Consider the following 19,303-nt stretch of genomic DNA (forward strand, 5'->3'; position numbering starts at 1 on the left):
TCTTACCTGTTCTTTAGTCTGGGCCTTCTGCACATACTCTCGACCCACTTTGATCCTGGGAGTGAGGATGGCCCGAGTGAACTCCAGCACGTTGATGCCCAGAAGATGACACAGTTTCTGAGCCGCTGTGTTATCAGGCATGGAGGCCTGGTCGTGGTTCTTCTCCTTCATGAAAGAAATGTTCCCGAACTGGAGCACAGAGGAGATCACCTTCAACATGGCTGAGAAGAGGTCAGACAAGGAGAGGGAAGGTGACTGATAGCAAGGACAAAATATGCAAGAAGCAAACTATTCTCTCTCTTTCTCTCCTCTGTATCATCCCCTCTCTTACATAGCAACTCCTCTGGGGTGAAGCCCATTATCGCCATAGAGTCCATGGTCTGGGTGAAGTTCTCTGAATCGCTCTGACCAGGAACAGGGATGGAGCCTCCACTGAGAAAGCGGTACTCATCAGCAGTTCCCAAGAGCAGGTCCGCTAAGGAAGAGAAGACAAAAGAGATTTAAGCAGGAACTGCATGGATACTGTTTAAGATAGTGATAACCACTGATTACCAGAACAACATATAATACGCATCTATAGCAGTACATCACTCTTGGCTGACCGCTGTCTTTTTGCTCACCTCTTGTTTCCTCCGATGCTCCACACAACAACTGGTAAAAGATGTGGAACGTCCTCTCATCTTTGGCCTGACGGGTGGCCCGAGACTTTTCAAGGAGGTCTAGATTTAAATGTCATGGATATCTACAACCAAAAATTGCATAGTAGCACAGGTTCTGGTCATAAAATTAGTTACAACTATTGTGCATTAGCCCTGATATAGTTAACATTTTTACGCTATGATATCAGGATAAAAACCTTTAAATAAACATATATATTTTTTACCAAAGGACAATGAAAGAGTGACAGGCCAAGTTTAGACAGCGCTCAAATCCTGCTCACTAGAAACTTCTACTGATCCGTCCAAAGACACATGAAAGGATACAGGTCTCAATGTTGGCACCAACAATGTACCCCGCCACATCAAAATTAATGCGGATGAATTTACCCTGAAAAAGAAGGAGAAGTAATTTTATGTTTCCGTTTATTCCAATAGCAAATATTGAAACATTTCAGGCGCTGAGGACAAACGGATAAATCTAGACAGGTCTTACAAATCTAGAAGAGTTGTCGTTCTTGACGGTCTTTGCATTGCCGAAGGTCTCCAGTATGGGGTTGGCCTGCAGAAGCTGTCTCTCCAGCTCGCCCTGAGACACACAGGAGACATCATCAGATCAACTTCACAATACTACAGAGATAATAGCCTCAACCAAAGACGTCTATAGGGACCATCTACTAAAATGCACCATTTAAGTCTGCTCTCTTTGGAATAACCAATGATCTGTTATGTAAAATTAAACAAAAGGCATGACTCATTCTTGAAGAGCAGTGACACAAATTGGTGCATTTTAGGGCCCGAAATAACATCCACAAGACACAAACACCGTTGCCAGACCCAGGAGCAAATGATTCTCAACATCGGTGAGAGTAACGGGCCCTCATTGGTTAAGCAATCAATTACAAGGGCATCAATCATGTTTCACATTAAACTTATTAAAATTTAATTTCTTACATTATTAAAAGACAATCTCTCAGTTGAGAACCACTGTTGTCGAGCAATGAGGGTAGAGGGAAGCTGCAGATGCTAACATCATACACAAGCTATGTGTTGGCTGATTCTAGCTAGCTGTAATGCATTACTGCAGTTGACGCATTGCCGTGCAGCAGCCGTCTGTGCAGCAGCAGCAGCAGCAGCAGCAGCAGCAGCCAGTGATTGGTATCAGGGAAATCACTGTAGATAAAGGGGATGGCTGCACTGTAAAAACTGGCAAGGAATACCAGCTAGGCAACACTAAAAGCAGACATACACAAACACACACGAAGCAAGAGGCCGGCAGGTTTTAAGTGACAAAACACACAGCAAACAATGTGTACACTGCAAACCACATATTCAAAAGTGTGCGGTACACTTGTTCACTTCACACACACACACACACACACACACACACACACACACACACACACACACACACACACACACGGATGGCTGTAACAGTACAGCCACACCCACTCCCAAACCTGAGTCTGCACTCATTCAGCTGCAATCACACATACTGTACAGTTCATGTGATCAAAACCACCTCTACAGCAGAAATGTCTCACAGTTCAACAAACACCTGTGGCATTTACAAGGCATTAGGAATGGGAAACCAACCTTAAGTCCACTGGGTATTACAAGAAGAAGAGAATAAAACAGGCCAAAACTAGAGCCCCATGAAAGCCAGGCTTTCTTCAGTTAAAAGTCAGAAAGAAAAGCCGTATGCACAGGAGATATGATTCTTGTAACAAAATAAAAGGAATCATATCAGCTCTAGTAAATATGGAAAGTTTCAGGTCTATAAAATCTGATCCCCAAAGAATAAACCCCTGGTTGTCTAAGTACGTTCATACTCACATATTGCATACTCTGACGAATTGTGGGGAAAAATGAAGTTTTGGGGCGGAGGAGAATGGGTGGATGGGTGAACATATGAATGGGATAAACAAACAAAAAAAAGACAAATAAGACAACAATAACAACAAACAATATGAGGAGCCACATCAATAATGACAGTTTAAAGGTTTGAGGTTACTCTGCTGAGTTAGTCAAAAATCATCATGGAGGCCATTAAGAAGAAAGTAGGAGGAGAGAAAAGCAAAGGGAAGGACAGAGGAAACTCACCCTGTTCACCAAAGTACAGCCTCTTGTTAAGGACCTAGAGCCATCCATCTGAACATGCAGGAAAGAGAGAAGGACAATGCAGAGAGAAGCCAGTGAGGGGAAACAAGTGCTGGAAGGAAGGTAGGTAAGAAATAATGCAGAGAAAAAAAATAGATCTGATTGTCAGAAGGTGAGAAAAGACAGACAGAACTGCACCTGCAGGAAAATCCATGATATATTGTAATTATAACATCAGTCATTATGAATAAATAAATAAAAAGAAAAGCAATTTGATGCAGGTTTAGTAAATTGTGATTGGGTTAGGGAAGAAACACAGTGGATTACAGAGGGCAACAACTGTGAACTAATAAAATCACCACTGAAAACACTGCAGCAGAGGTGGCTTGTATTAGGTTAAAGGAACAGTTTATTGAAATATGCTTAGATTGACACCATTCTCTTAAAGGAGAAATCTCAAAATGTGTAACTATTCTACTAGCAAGATAAGACAGTGATTATAAACAACAGCCTGACCAAATTGTAGTTTCAGTATATTGGTAAAAAAAGCTGCAAAGGGGAACAATCTGGAAAATAATGAAACATAAAATACTCAACATACTGTATGTCAAATATAGATGAATTAAATAAGCTAAGAGGAACAGCACTGACAAGATGAAACAACTGTAACAGGGACTAAGGAAACTAATTTTAACTATCTCCTGTCTGTTACAGTAATGTGAAACAGTTTTGCTTATCCTCTACTTAGCTTCCTAAAACCTCATTCTACTTTATATTCCTTTTTCTTATCTTTTATTTCTCTAAACACTTCTTCACCCTCTCCATCCTTCCTGTTATTCCCCTCCCCTTTCATTCTTGATGTTCATATAACTTCTCTTTGTACGTCTTTTTTTCCAGCTGCTCATCTTTCATTCTCTCCTCTGTGGTGTCAGTCTCTACTATAACGTACCTGCACAGCTTCCTTGTTCCTACCCAGAGTGCCACCCTTATGGGAGGAAGCAACGTGAGCCAAATACTGGATGACTTTCTTAGTGTTCTCTGTTTTCCCAGCTCCAGACTCGCCTCTGGAATAAACACATACATACAAAACCAACCACAATAAATTACTTTCTCTTTACAAAATGGTCCGTCTTAAAGACATGTGGTCTAAATTATGAATGGTGTGTATAAGTATTTTAAAGAGAGGGAACACACACAAGTGTCCAAACACACATTCATCACTCCAATAACTGCAGAGCCCATGCAGTGCATTCAGAGCCACAAGTCTAAATAGAAAGCAGGTGTGGAGGATACAAGCTGCGTCAGTATTGTTGCTCTTGGAGAAGAATGTAGGAGAATGGAGCAAAAATAGCAGCTGTAAAAGATCTAAAAGAAGCAGGCACCTCGTCCCAAATACACTTTAGACACTGATGCAAGATGAACCTAAAGTGGGATTCTTGACAATGACAGGAAGAGTCTGGCAGGAAGACAGGATGACAGAGAGACGGAGGGCAGGCCGTCAGGCAAACATGTAGGTAGATAAATGATGGATAGAGACAGACAGGAGGCCTGTATTCAGTACAGGCCTTAATGCTCAGTTCTGACCTTTTGCTTTGATCAGATTTTTCTGTTGAATTCATGTTTAAATATGGCTCATACTGAATATCAGTATGAACATGAAGGTTTACAATTACAATTCACTGTAAAACAACAAATACTATCATGTGCATATCCAACATGGATATCAGCAACAGATGATACATATTCTAAACAATTACATGGGCAAGTTACTAAATAGGGGCAAAAAGTGCTGAGAGGCAGAGCTGTAGCTGTGTTAGCAGCTGCATAGATGTGTGTGGAAGCAGTAGAGGAGTCGGCACAGTGGAGTGCTTACCGTTTAATTTCTGTCTGAGAGTTATTACTGTGGCTCAAACGGCCAGTTACTCAAACCACATTTGAGAATGAGCCAGAACTGATTCAAAAATACTTTTGGGGTGTCTCCTGGTGTCTCAGTGCTTAAGACATACACCGTGTACTTGGTTTGATTCTGGACCTTTGTTGCATGTCATCCCTCTTTCCTGTTTAGCTCCACTATCTCAATAAAGGTTAAAATGCCAAAAAAAGTTAATATTTTTTCCTGTCACCACCACTGAACAATTTATCATATATGTGCAACACATGGATCAGTTTTGGTCCATATTTGCTTAAAATCTGAATATATATCAATAACATACATATATGCATGCAGGAATTATCACACATGAAATAAAACACATGGAAGCACACAAGACACATACATGCAGGCACACTCAAGTGAGGCAGACACACTCAATGTGACCCCTACAGAGATTTTCCTCATGGCAAATTACAAAGAACACAGACACACTGGTGTCCTACTGCAGGCTACTCACGTGCAGAGGATTGACTGATCTTCTCTGTCTGTGAAAGAAAAAAAACACAGTGTGACGTCATACTGTGAGTGAAATGACAGTATATACATCACTCAGTCAGTGTATGACACAAATACTCAGTCAACAACAACAGGTTTAGGTAAAGATGAATAAGATGAAAACACCCTTGACTACAAAAACTAATGAATGAATGTATGGACGGCGTCTATGCCATATGATTCAATGTGTAAGGTGCTGTATGGGAGTGAGGAGGTTATCTATGCCACAGGTTGACTCTTGTTACACTAAGCACCCCTGCCCCGGGAGCCTCCACAGGACCTTACACCTCACATTTTGATGGTTAATAAATCCACCCATTACATGAATGAAGAGATGGAGTCACACATGTGCACTACCCCAGCGTTCAAATCTCTGACTGTGCTCTGACTCTTTGCATGTCAGTCACTAATTACTGCTGTAGACAGAAACAGGTCACCAGCTGAACTGGTCTCTCCAGGCTGCCAGACCATACGACACTGGGAGTCATTGGGTGGACATTGATTGCAACACAGTTTGCGTCTGCTTTTAAGATTCCCACGCGTTCGAGACTGGAAGAATTCATACTGGTCCTACAGGTTCAATCACTGTGGTAACACACCTACAACAAGCCCTGAGGGGGGCGGGAGAGGGGGGGTGGCAAATACAGAGCCTCATCTGTCCCATCCTGTTATCTCAGGAAGACACCCTGAGGTAGAGAAATTGCTCAATCGACCCTTAACTGCTTTGAAATCTTTGCTGGGAATTCTCTGTCTCGTTTCATCAACTCAATGTAACAGGTAGGGCCTAAAAAAATGCCTGTCGTGCATTGTTGTAACTGGTATAATATGTGGTTACTATCATAACCACAACAAATATTCAATGACACCATTGAAAGGAGTGCCACACCTGGAGATCTGTGTTGCAAAAAAACTCCATCTTACATATTTGTCTTTACTTTTGATGAAAGGCACAGGTTAAGAATATACCACACCTTCACATTCATGGTGTGGTTCAGCGATCAAAGATCACAGAGGAGATTCAGTACCACATTCCAAGCCAGCCCAGCTGATAGCAGATGTATGGGTTGGTTATAGTGTCAAAGTTAGACAGGGGTCAGAGGTCACAGATAGTGCTGAGTACCTTGCAGCATGCTGCGATAGGCAGCCTCTGATATGGCGTAGATGTGTGGGGGCATCTCGTGGCGTTTTTTGCCCCGGTACATCTCCACGATGGACTCTGTGTAGATGGGCAGGTTCTTGTAAGGGTTCACCACCACGCAGAACAATCCTGAATATGTCTGGAAAAACACACAGAACAGAGAGATTTGCATGACCTCAGTACATTTACATGGAGCCTTTCAGGATTTCAATCCAGGCCAAATGCAACTGTCTCATTAGTTGTAGTTCTGTTTTAATGTGTTAAAACACATTTTGTAGGTCACTGGAAAATGCAAATGCATCATGTAAACACTCTTATGGATTAATGTCTGAATTTGAATATGTACACTCTTTCTGCTTTCTTGCAGAAGTGACTAATGCCAGATTCAAGGAGATTGTCAATTGTGGCTGCTTTCACTGCTCCTGTTTGCAGGTTGAGCAGAATCTCACTGAACTGTTGCTTCAGTTGAAAGTAAGGCAGTAAACCAAGAGTGGTGTCAAGTCCTAGACACATGTCTGGCTTTTTCTGGATTCAATATATTATGCAGGTTGGAACCATTCTTCCTAATTACTTATTGTGGCACAGGTAAACAAAACACCTTATCAAAACAGTCAGGGCTAAACTGATGATTGAGTGGGAATTGTCAGGAGGCTTCAGTCAAGCAAATGAACAGTCAAACATTTCTGGATGGATGATACTTTTTAAACATTAAAATGACACACTAATTACACAGGTATGTGACATACATACCATCAGGAAATACATAAACATCCACAGTCACAATGAAAAAAATGTCTACATCACCCACTCATAGAATGCACAAACGCATTCCCACACAAAGATTTGTCATACTGTATGTCTAACATTTTCTAAAGATTTACCGGTGTAATACTGTGACTCATCTGAATGCAGCCGATGATGTCATTTTCGACACAGGGCCCAACCACACCCAGACATTAGCATTCTCATAACTCATTCCAACCATAGTGAAAGTCATGATTATAAAACCCTTTACCTTATCTCATATTGTAACACGCCTCTTAAAGCTATTTTAACAATCCATCCCTCCCCCGTCTCTTAATCTTTCCTCTCAGCTACATCCTCCGTCATTTATCCCACTAACAGACGACTGCATTAACTGCCTATATATTATTCTACTTTAATTCCACATACTAAAGTATATAATGTCTGGCTATGTCAATTATCATTGGCTTGTATCACTATGGCCTATGTTCCTAACCCCCCCACCCCCCACCCCCCTCCACCCCCCATTTCTGCAACAGAAACCAGAGACACCCCCACTGCCACAGATGAGCAGCTTTGTAAACTGACCCCTCACCTCTCTCACTGCCCCATATCAGTTACACAGGAGATGCCAGAAGAGCTCACCGCTAACACATGCATGTACACAACATCACAGGCTGTACGTGTACCCAGACTGCTTCCTCTTGTTCATGCGTGTATGTGTACAGGTGTACTGGTGTGAGACATACATTAGTTTTATGCTGTGAATGCTCTCATCTTTACACTCATTCATTGTTTTGCGCACTCACATAGATCAAACCAGAGTAGTATCTCTCTCTGAGGTTGTGCAGCACGGAGGCTTCGTTGAGGCAGGTGAGGTCGGCCATGTCCTCCACTTTACTGAAGCGAGGAGGGTTCATCCGCTGCACCTCCTCCCTGGACAGAGTCAACTTCCGCTGGCTGTCTGTAAGCTCAACCTCCACCTTGTCGCCATGCTCCTCCCGAATACTGGCCGACTGGGATTAGAAATAGAGAGAGAGAGATTTAACAAAATCAGTCAGCGGTTACTTCAAATTTGCTTGGGAAAGGTAATCGACCACAGTGAACATCAAGATTTTCACTGGATGCCAAAAAGCAATGCATTCACAAGATATGTTGTCATAAAATAAATCTCTCACTAATAAATAAACAAAAATCAATCTCTTTAAAGAATAATGTGAATTTAATGTTTAAAATATCTTCCATTAAAAAGATGTGGTTTGGCAGCTCCAAATCTTCTCAGAAGTAAACAGTTGATGTTGCATTTTCCTTAAATGCACCAACAGCAAAGAGCTTTTAGTGCGGCCCTTGCTCAAAATGAAAGTAATTTTGTCTAAAAATAAAACAGACTAAACTGTGAAACTGTGTCAGATTTCCAATCACAAGCAAGTTTCATGATTCTGAATTTTTTTCATTCTGCACTGAATAGAACAGAAGCAAATGGTTCCCTGGAATCCATTAGCTGCAGTTTGCTTTGGAAAATTGTAGCTGTACTGTATATTTGTAGTTACTGGGCTATAACATAAAAAACCCTGGTCTGGTCCTTTGACTCTACAGTAAACCAGCTGGCCGGCATTTATAATGAAACTAATATTGAAACTATATTGGTGAAAATGGTTGGCAGAATCTCTGCCAGTGAGCTTTAGAGAGTGAGTGTCATTATATTCTACAACAGACAAGAATAGATGGAGGAAGAAAGAAAGTGGAAGAGAAGACTTCCTTTGTCACTCTGGTGGACTTGTGCTTGTTGGACAGGAAGTAGTAAATTGAGAGACTGACCAGGTCATGAGACTCTGCTTTTGCTACACTTTATTCTCTCTGTTACTTGATATGCACAACACACAAAATACTGTATGTGTGTGTCTATGTTTGCATGCGTGTGGGAGTATATTAGTCACAGATTGAACTACATGCTCAGAATATGAAACTGGATGAAAGCGTGCATGTCTTCGTGTGTGAATGTGCGTGTATAGTTTATGAATGTGTGTATTTGGTATGCGTGTGTGTGTGTTTGTGCAACAGTGCCATTCTCAGATCATGAGTGTAAAATGAAGTCAGTGTCTTGCAACGGCCTCTTTAACATTAGGAGGCTGAAGGAGAGTATTGTTCTATTCATAGAGCTCTCTATGAAACCAGTCCAGCAGAGAGAGGGAGCCTCAGAGATAGGACAGTGAATTCATATGTCACATCCTACAGTATGCACTAATGCAGACTTCTAATGTGCATTATACAAGCACCAAGGCAAAGCGGAACTTATCAATGTTATGACAAGAGCCTTGTGATAGTCATTAGGCCTAAATGTGTGAGAAAACATCACAAGACATATTAAAGGGGGACAGTAAGCATAAGAAATAGGGCATTGTCATGGGGATAAAAAAGTAAAAATGATAACATACACAGATAGACACACACACACCCTGTGCTGCTCTGCCCCACCTGTTTGACACACCTTCAGTGAAAGGAACATACTAGGGGCTAATAATTTACCAGAGGTTTAATAGTAAGATAGTGACAAAAAGAAACGTGAAAACAAGTTGAAGAAATTAAACATGAAATTCAACTTGTTTAACCTCTTTGGTGCCTGTTGGGAACAAAAGCTCAAAGGCCACTTCTGTTCTGAGTGGACAACACCAGCTTACCTCAAAGCCATGCTTCTCTGATGGCACCCACACCAGCCTCTTGGCTGCCCAGTCGGCCTGGCTGGCAGCAGAGAACATGGAGTTGGATGTCGGAGACCCTGGCGCTGCCCCCGATGCCAGGAAGCGGGTGACATCATTGACACCGCCCCCCGTTGGCCTGGACATGGTACTACTGGCACTGGGAAAGGAGACAAAAAAAAGGGGGACAATAAAAAGTTAGTATGTATTGAGCCATTTCTCTCCATTTTTCTACTCTCTTGGGGGAGGCTGAAAACTGGAGCGCTGTGGATGATGTAAAGGACTGTCAGACAGTGACACTGATGTGATTCTGTGTCAAGGCATTACAGACACACACTTCATTGGTCCCTCCCACACATATAGGAAGACCACTAGTAGCACGCAAGTAGCATGGAGGCCATATCCAGCTGAGATTGGGCCAGGGATGGCCTAATTGAAAGACACAGCAAATCAAGGAGAAGACAGGGATGGAAGAAAGGCAGAGAAATTGGTGGGTGGAGGGGTGGAGGGATGGAGGAGCAGCGAGATACATCAATCGACTGAGTAAACTGACATGACAGTGAGAGGGGGAGGGATGGCAAGGGAGAAAGAAAAGGGTGGGAAAGCAGTGAGGAGAGAGGATCAGACTGAACTGAATCTGTTGTTAACTCAAAGAAAATGAAGCATCCCTGTAGTACAGGCCACTGGACTCAGCAGAGATAAAACTCAAGTGAGGCCCACCACTGAGCACTAGTGGACATAGCGGAGCCAAAATGCCAATTCGCCTTAGGGGCTGGTATCATGTGAGAGAGGAGGTGACTGTAGCCAGAAGTGGTTACTACTCTGAAACATGAAGCAATCTACTACAACAGGATAATACTAAAACAGGATGTTTCTAGATTCGCTCTGACAACGAAGAAATCATGTTGAGCAGTAATTCTGTGACAAAAGTTCACTTAGTGGAGAGAAGGAGAACTGGTGACTATAAAACTTTCTGCTGATGGCAGTAGGGATGACTTTGCTTCAGATGGAGCAGCTGTTGCCCTGCAAAGGATGATCCATACTCACCATTTAAAAATGGCTATAGGTGATGACTGGTACACACAGCATTAGCACTGGGTGGTATGTAGGATTCACGTCATTGTTTACGACATGCAAACGTTCGCACCGTCAGACAACCCCTGCAGTTTGTTGTAAAAACACTATGGTCAATACAGAAAACTATACATCAGATTCGGGTTTAATTCCGTGACAGACTTTGGCCATAATGTACTCAGGTTTGTTTGCTTCCTCAGGCACTTTTTTGGCATTATTTAGTCGCGCCATGTCAGATACTGTATATGGGAGGTTTCAGAAAAGTCCATGGTTAAAATTACATCTTGGATGTTGATGTGAACAGTATTTACAAGTTGCAAACTGGTAATCACATTAACTCCCATATGACACAACATTAGCACAGGACCATTAACATTGACAAAGCTGCTGAATATAATCTTTAAAAGGGACTTATTGCACAGTAAGTGATTAAATGTGATCCAAATGATCTAAGATTCCAAAATCAGAAATGTGAAAACTTCACTAATGATATAAGATTTCACTGTTGATATTAAAGCAATTTAATTATTGGCTTTTCTATCCCGACATATCTGAAACACAAAATTTTAATGATGATGAAAACTGGGCTTTATGGAGGAATGAGCTGACTCAAGGTCCTCTTTAGTAACTACAGGGAAACAAGCACGTCAAGTTTGATCAGACAGGTAGGCTATTGTACCGGCTTGTATGATGTGTGTTCGTTAACTATTAGGCGTCTCCATGCCTCAGCAAGTATGTCATCAGTCCAGATCCCTGCTATGCACCTCAGTCTCAGTTTTTTGCTCTCTGTCTGTTCATGACAAGCCCCAGTCCCCAACCCTGCCGCTACCATACCTGTAACTATAATATGACTCTGGGTGTGTAAACATGTTGACAAAAGAAGTCGCACCACCCAGCCAGTCAGTATGGAAAATATGTGATCCCTCAGTGGCATACAACAGCTGTTCATCTGTTCTTAAAGGCTGGTGTCTCAATATAAATCTATATCTTCCTCACTGAAAACAAATCCCACAAATGGACCAAAACCAACAATGAGCTTGTTCAACTCTCAAAAATTTCTGACTTCCATACCTTGTCTGTGGTGCTCAGCCCCAACCCTACTGGTTCTGACGTAAATCATTAAGATTACAGATATCTAGTTTTGACCAGTAATTTTCTCAAACAGCTGGGTGCTGTAGCTTTCAGCGAATGCTACTGAAACTGGGGTAAAAAGTGCATTTGATTAAGGCCATTTCTGCCACAGATTCATTCGTTGCTCTAGCGACTATCTACATCACCAGGAAAAGTGTATTTGGGAAATGATAATAATAATCTACAGTGCCGGTGTTCATGGTAATGAAGACACATATCACCCAGTGCAAAGGTGTGGCACACAGATGTGTTTAAGGTCCATGGCACAGGGGAATAAGCTTTATCAGGCTTAGTATGATCAATTCATTATTTGTTTTGGTCTTTTTATGGCATTTGATGACAATAAGAAAAATAAAGAATATTGCCAACGTTGTTCCACATTAGTAATATCATATTTGACCAATTTATTATATGAGATGCAGGCAATTAAATACCGTTTCTAAATCATCTTTAACAATGATTGTAGAAGAGGTCTTTGCTCATCAGCCATATAGTTGCAGTATATGGTGCTACTGAGTCCCATCGATGCCAATGATTCCCCTAAAGCAAAGTCTTAACACAGAGAGAGAGAGAGAGACCTCACAGGTTGTCGCAGTACAGCCTGGACTGACCAGCAAACTCGTCCTGCAGCAGCTGGAGTTGCCAAAATCAGACTGCTCTCCTCCATAGCAACACCCTGAACACTCAGCAGCAGCCCACAGACAATACCTCCTGAGTTTCAACTGAGGTCATCCACTGCGGGGGGTCCGGTGCTGTATGTGTGTATATGTGGGTGTATCTATGTGTATCTGTGTGTGTGTGTGTAATTAATGTGTGGGTGTCTACACTTGCGTGTGTGAACCGGGTAGGGGAAGCTGGAAACGCCTTTTTCTTCAGCTTTGATGCACAGTGGCATTGCATCGGTGATGAGATTGTGACATCTGCGGACATTAGCGGACAGTGAGGAGAGGTGACATTATTAAGCCACTGGCTACAACGATCACAGTGCGGCTGCAGAGCACCACAGCTGCGGCGTGACCCCTATGAATTACCTGCATTTTAAGACTGTATCTCCAGCACAAGAACTGACGAAGCCAACCACACCTTCAACATAAGACACGAACAATCACATGGGCCCCGGCCTTTAATTGACTATGTGAACCGCATGCATGTGGCAGCCACAAAACCAAGACATTTCCACTGGAAATGATGGGGAGGTTTTCTTATTATTGTTACTATATATTACACACAGCTCACTCTAATTATATGGTTCGAAATCCTTTATAATACGGTCATTGGACAGACAGTTTTCCTTGGCTAGACTTCAGGTCATCTCGATGTAAGACTCTCTTCGAAGGCGCTCGTAAAGATCAAGCTAATATAAACGCCACTAGTCCAACCAACCTTTCATTTTTAGGCGTTATCCCACCGCATTTAGACCAACCAAGCGAGGTTAGCCAGCTCCACTGAAATATGATACGTTTAGGATATTACACCGGCTATTTACGAGTTGGATTAGGGTAAAGGCAATTAAATCTCTCACCTTCAGGTCCCGCTCTTAGTCGTGGATAAGGCTGTGGTGCGAGGAGAACCGGGATGAGGCTGTTTCTCGGGTATTTTGCTGCCTGATAGGTGTATAGGCTACCGCATATGCGGCTTTTATCATTGCACCGCTCGCTCAGTGAAGCCGCACACACTGAGAATAAAACAGACGGAGAGCAGTGAGGGCACGGAGACGGCTTCAGCCCCGGAGAACAGCTTCCTGCCAGAGGACCAACCGGATACGAGGAGACGGCTCGTAGACCGGCCTCAGAGAGGAGCAACTCCAATCAAAATCTACAACCGAGCGGTAGACCCGCCTCATGAATGCGACGGAAGCTTTCCGCCCCACAGCTGGCACGAAACAGGAGCGGCGACGAATGGTGTCGACGGCAGCGCAAAAGGCTCCGCCGTCGACCAATGGTAACGCGCGGGAGGCGGGGCTAAGTGTGACCGACGGGTCGTACAGCCAATGGGAGTGCTGCAGCAGGTGGCTGTGCGGCACTCTCTCGCCGGAGTAGGGAAATTTGCGCGCCCTTTGTTTACCACTTCTCTGGCGGCGAGTGTCCGCAGACGCTGATCTGGGATCGGATTTGCCTGAACCCCGGTCCAGACACAACCCACGGTTTACTTGGACTGATCTGACTCCAGGCGCGTGATTCAGATCATCCCAGAAAATCCGACTGAACCCGTGTAACCAAGGCACCAGGCTTCCGGGACAGTGATACTTATTTACAACAGTGTAAATATCACAGGAGCCATAGCTAAATGTTAACGTAGCCTACATAATATCCTATGTAGAAAAATATATTTACCGCACTAAACATAAACATTTATGATGATGTTTGATGATGATTGGCTTTATATGTTGAAAACAACATATAAAGCCAAAGTTGTAAAATGTTGTAAAATGAATTATTATTATTATTTAGTGAGGAAACTATACATTTAGTCGTATTTGTAAGTGTCTAATCTTGGTAATTATGACCATAATCATAATAAAGACATTTTAGGCTACATTTAAAAAAAAAAAAACATTTCTTCTTTTCTGCATGTCATAAGTAGAATGCCCCTAGGAGGAGAATAAAATAAAAATAAATGAACAACTGATATTTTCATATTCCTAGAGGATTTGGTGTGTATTTCTCACTTGATTTTGAAAGACCATTTGCTATTGAATGCTGGGCTACATGTTGTCTCCTGTTTTTTCTAAATCATATAAGTTGTAAAGGTTATAAAAGTTTTGTAGTCATTTTCAGAAGGGGTGTTTATTTTTATCATGGTTTGATGGCCAGTCATAGGAAATTGTTTCACTAGATATAAACTAATTAACTACGTTTTGCAAAAACTTACATGTTATTTTGACAATAAAAATAATTCTATTGTAATATTGTAACTATCATACTTTAGAATAATCTGCCAAAGTTTCAGTTTAACATTCTTCCATATGCTCCTGTACATAAATCAATACATTGTTTACTTTAGTCTCTTCTCTGACAGGACTATGTAGAAAATGCCAACATTTGTTACACTTCCTTCTGTGACAAAGCATAACATATGTCTATAAGAGTCATACAGACTTGAGGCATGAGCTGCAAGAAGAGCTACAAAGTGGATAAATAAAGAATCAACCAATAATTGCAATTCAGTCCCTGTTTTATTTGCTCTACAACACAGTTCAGTTTCACTTAGAAGTGCTCTGTGCCTGAGGCAGCTCTGAAATTACATTTCAACATTGGAGCAGAGAGGTTTCCCTTTACTTTAGAAAAATAACCAAGGAAAGGTTGCTACAGCTTTTATTGGATTCATCTCACAAATGTATTAAAAATATACGCAGTATTACAGTATACTATGTATTTTACACTTTACCTATGATTTAAAAAATGCAGTATGTTTACTGTGAGTAGTGAACCCTAAGCAACCAATGAAAATACCAAATAATCCAACTGTGTATTTCTTTCTGGGGTGTTTAAAAGCTCTATCGTAGTTAAAGTGATGGTGCTATAAGTTCAAGTTACATTTCATGAAAGTGGAGGCAGGGTGAACAACATGACCCACCGTGCAGCCTATAAATAGAACATGGTAGCCATGAAGGAGAAGTGTAAGTGAAGACACAAACACAGAACAGCATTAACATTAATTTTTAACAGATAATATGTCATCAATCCCTCAACCCCCTGAGGTTACCACAGAATATCTTCAATAACTCAAGTGAAACACTGCAATTGATGCATTGAGGTTAACCTGTGCTGATCCAGCAACACTACTGTGCTATTGTAGAGCTTCATCAGTGATATTAGTTTCCATATATTATTTAAGTGCAAAATACAAATAACAAGTTCCCAGGCTGTGCGTTGGACAGGCTGATTATTGGTCAAAACTTGGTATGAAGGTACATTCCTGACACTTCCTACTTCTTACAACACCTTCTGTAATCAAATACTCAGGTGGTATAATTTACTGGAAATTATTACATGATCTAAAATAAACGAGAACACTTCAGGAGTTCTGTAATATACCTACAACTTGCAAATATTATGTAGACTACATTATAATGCAGCTAAAAGCATCTATCTGTTATCAGTGCATGGTGATATACTACTCAATCATTGAGCAGATTCACAGTAATTATTTGTATAGACATTTTGTCTACTTAGAACAACATACTACAAATGTTAAGGTGATTGAAAAAACACTCTTGCAAGAATAGCATAATGCAAATACACACAATGAAAATAAGCCTTAAGCACATTTTAAACATGAAATTAATTGCTACAGATGAAGGACCAGTTGCAAAATCTGTAGTTTGTTATGAAGGCACCACCCACTACACTGTTCTCACATTTTGTGAGAGAAACCAACAGTACCACATTAGATTTAGGAGGGTGTCGCATGATTTTATGGGCACAAAAATATAGAACAATTTTCTATGAATGTCATCCGGTTTCCAGTTTGATCCTCATCAGTTTGTGCAGATGGTAGACAGTTGCTTTAGTCTCAGAGATGCAGTCATCCGTCATTACCTTCATCTTAACACCTCATCCACTCACTTTAACTTGGTATTATTCTAGTGATGTTGGAGGTGGCTGCAGGCCTCCGGTGCATTTACAGTCAATGAGGGCAGTTCCTTTTGCCTTGGATTCAGTCTGACACATCAAAAGTCATCCAAGTGCCAAGACACTTAAAAGATTATAATGTCATAGCACAGTCACTATTTACCAACAGAGCAAAACAATATAATGCTGTTGATTTTAGCAACAAAGAACATGAAAATATACTGTAGATAATGCTGCAAGGAACAATGTGTGGTGGTTAACTGGTCTGGACACAGCTAACATCATCTGTCATCGTGAACCATTGCAGTGAGGTGACTAACATTACAATGCTTCCTATGACCCCGTGGTATTCAACTCAACACAAAACGGTAGATTAAATAAACCAAATGTTACAATCAATGAACATTGTTTTCATGACACATAGAAAAAAAGCCATAAAATAAACAACATACAGTATATCACATGGGAAAGAAACTGCTCAAAGCCGCTGCTAGTTTTCAGCTGTTTCTCCATGTTACTGTTGCTCACTTTGGCTCAACAAGTAGTCTCGCCTAATATACAACTACATTCTCAACAGCCCCTCAAGGTCAAAGTATCGCAAAATGTGCACTGTCCATACTTACCATAAGAGAATAAAACATGAAATTGATAAGTCAGCATCATATTGGAGTACATTCCTGAGTAGCAAGTACACTACCATTTTTTGCTTACAGAAGCCATCTAAATTAGAGGTCAAAATTTTCTCAAGGATCACAAAAATGGAGCTGCTGTTGCAGTTTAGAGCCACAATGGGGTGCTGTAGCATACCCTGCAAGTCGGGCATTAAAACCAGATGAGTGTGCTGTGATAATGATGGGCCAGATGTGAGACTGAGCAGACAAGTTTTCAATGATTATGACAGATTGCCAGGCCCAATCAGACAACTAGATCAGTGTAGTAACTTATGTCCCTAACAGACTGACTGTAAACCTCACATTTATCTATCTGTCCAATTCCTTTCCATTTCACTGAAAAATCTTCTAATCTGTACGATAGTACTCATGTAAATCTTGCAAATGGATCGCTTAACCTGCTCCTACTCTGGACTTTCTTCCCTGTCTAGTCACTGTAAACAATCATGACACTGACAAAAGCATTTTAATCCTGTCTCTCTTGGTTTGCTCATTTCTACCTGTCTAAGCCTCTCTTTTTGCCTGTACTTCCTCTTAAGTCCTGGGTCAACTTCCTGTCTCTTTTCCCTTGAGACATGCTGTCCATCAAGTTCAATTGTAGTGGAGATGTTCTGGCAGGGATGGCCTTTGGATCAGTGGTGAGGGACACTCAGGGTCTTGGTCAGGCTCATCATCAGGGGAGACAAGTTGCAAAGCCACTTCGTTCTCATAACAGAATGAGGAGCGAGAGCTCTCAATGTATTTTTGCTCGGCCAGCTCTTTAGCGCTGCATGACGGTGTGTTAGGGATTTCATATGTCCGATGGAAGAACGAGTAGTCCACCTGGAAAAAGAGCAGAACACAAGAATTTTTCAATACACATTTTATTTTAATGGTAACAAGACGAAGTCCTCTGTGAGGCTGTAATTAAGTAAAGTGGTGCTTCGAGCTAAATGCTAACATCACCATCACAATAACAATGCTAACATACTGATATTTACTAGTAAATGTTTATCATGCTCGCTGTCTTTGTGTAGTGTGGTAGCATGCTAACATTTGCTAATTAGCTCTGAACACAAATTGGGGCTGATTTAATCACTTTTGTAGGTGTTTGGGCATAAACCAAAGTACTGGAGAAATAGAAATGTTGACCTGATGTTGACAGGACAAGTCAAGTGGTAATTAGGATACATCATTTGGAAACCATCAATGTCTGAACAAAATTTTGTGCCCATCCATGTAGTGGCTGTTGAGATATTTCAGGTGACAGGCTATGTTTTTGATTTAGTTAGGATTTATCCTATAGGGACTGTGAATATCTTTAGAAAAATTCATGGCCATCCATCTTGCAGCTGAGACATTTCACTTTGGATCAAAGCAGTGGATCACCAAACGGCATTGCCATCCCTAGAGCTATGCCTCAAATGTGGCTAAAAACTACACACGTACACATTCACCCTTCCCAACTACAGTGAAGTAATGAGTACCACTTTATTTCAGAATTAGCATTAAGGGAAGAGAATTATCCACATCCTTCCTGTATATCTCTCTATCTTTCCTTTCTGACCTGGTAGCAGTCTTTCCTCTCAAAAAGCACTGGTTCAAAGCGGTGTCCCCAGAGGATTTCAGAAGCCAAATAGGAGCTACGGCACTGCGTGGTCATGGCTGTGGCCTCCACCATTCCCTCAAGGATGACCACTACCTCCAACTCCGAGTCACTCTCCAGAGTCTTTCGGTCCATCTCAAAGAAGGGCGACTCATCATTAATCTCATGGACAATTGTAACAGGTGAGACCAGGAAGATGCGGTCAGTGCCAGTGTCAAAACCCACGTTGATGTCTACGTTGTCCAGTGGGAGGAACTCTCCCTCTGGTGTCACCCTTGGCTAAGAGCAGGTTGGGAATAGAGAGTAAAACAAAGTCACTATTTGGTACATAGAACTTTCCACATCAGATGTTGCAAATTGATTTTACATGTGCAAAAATATTAAATGGAGACCAGAAATGATTTCCAATATGAAACAAACAAAAGCAAAAGGCAGGCGGGACATGATGCGGGACCCTAAAAATGAATAAAATTAAGATGTAATTCTGGTTATAAAATGGAACACCA

The 19,303-nt window shown here is 41.5% G+C and overlaps 2 protein-coding genes across 11 annotated transcripts in view; both read right to left on the bottom strand.

The window, feature by feature from the left end:
* Positions 1-13,790, bottom strand: part of myh14 (myosin, heavy chain 14, non-muscle) — a 42,804-nt gene extending 29,014 nt beyond the window's left edge. The window contains exons 1-13 of one of the 7 annotated variants that reach the window (XM_071470847.1): positions 13,490-13,790; positions 9,745-9,922; positions 7,876-8,082; positions 6,305-6,461; positions 5,147-5,174; positions 3,706-3,820; positions 2,760-2,807; positions 2,493-2,504; positions 1,153-1,245; positions 984-1,047; positions 621-719; positions 332-475; positions 7-221 (exon numbers count right to left, since the gene is read on the bottom strand). In XM_071470847.1, coding sequence (XP_071326948.1) covers positions 7-221; positions 332-475; positions 621-719; positions 984-1,047; positions 1,153-1,245; positions 2,493-2,504; positions 2,760-2,807; positions 3,706-3,820; positions 5,147-5,174; positions 6,305-6,461; positions 7,876-8,082; positions 9,745-9,909 — 1,347 coding nt within the window. In that variant the 5' untranslated portion in view covers positions 9,910-9,922; positions 13,490-13,790. Of the gene's footprint in view, positions 1-6; positions 222-331; positions 476-620; positions 720-983; positions 1,048-1,152; positions 1,246-2,492; positions 2,505-2,759; positions 2,869-3,705; positions 3,821-5,146; positions 5,175-6,304; positions 6,462-7,875; positions 8,083-9,744; positions 9,923-13,489 lie in introns of those variants that run through there. The other 6 variants (XM_071470845.1, XM_071470850.1, XM_071470848.1 and 3 more) reach the window with 6 other exon arrangements.
* Positions 13,791-15,265: 1,475 nt separating this feature from the next.
* Positions 15,266-19,303, bottom strand: part of kcnj14 (potassium inwardly rectifying channel subfamily J member 14) — a 33,819-nt gene continuing 29,781 nt past the window's right edge. For all 4 annotated transcript variants that reach the window (XM_071470897.1, XM_071470900.1, XM_071470898.1 and 1 more), the window contains 2 exons: positions 18,759-19,076; positions 15,266-18,034 (listed from right to left, as the gene is read on the bottom strand). In XM_071470897.1, coding sequence (XP_071326998.1) covers positions 17,804-18,034; positions 18,759-19,076 — 549 coding nt within the window. In that variant the 3' untranslated portion in view covers positions 15,266-17,803. The remainder of the gene's footprint in view (positions 18,035-18,758; positions 19,077-19,303) is intronic.

Source organism: Trachinotus anak, unplaced genomic scaffold, assembly GCF_046630095.1.
Source record: "Trachinotus anak isolate AG129_WGS33_773 ecotype Australia unplaced genomic scaffold, CSIRO_AGI_Tana_v1 ptg000032l, whole genome shotgun sequence".
NCBI lineage: Eukaryota > Metazoa > Chordata > Actinopteri > Carangiformes > Carangidae > Trachinotus > Trachinotus anak.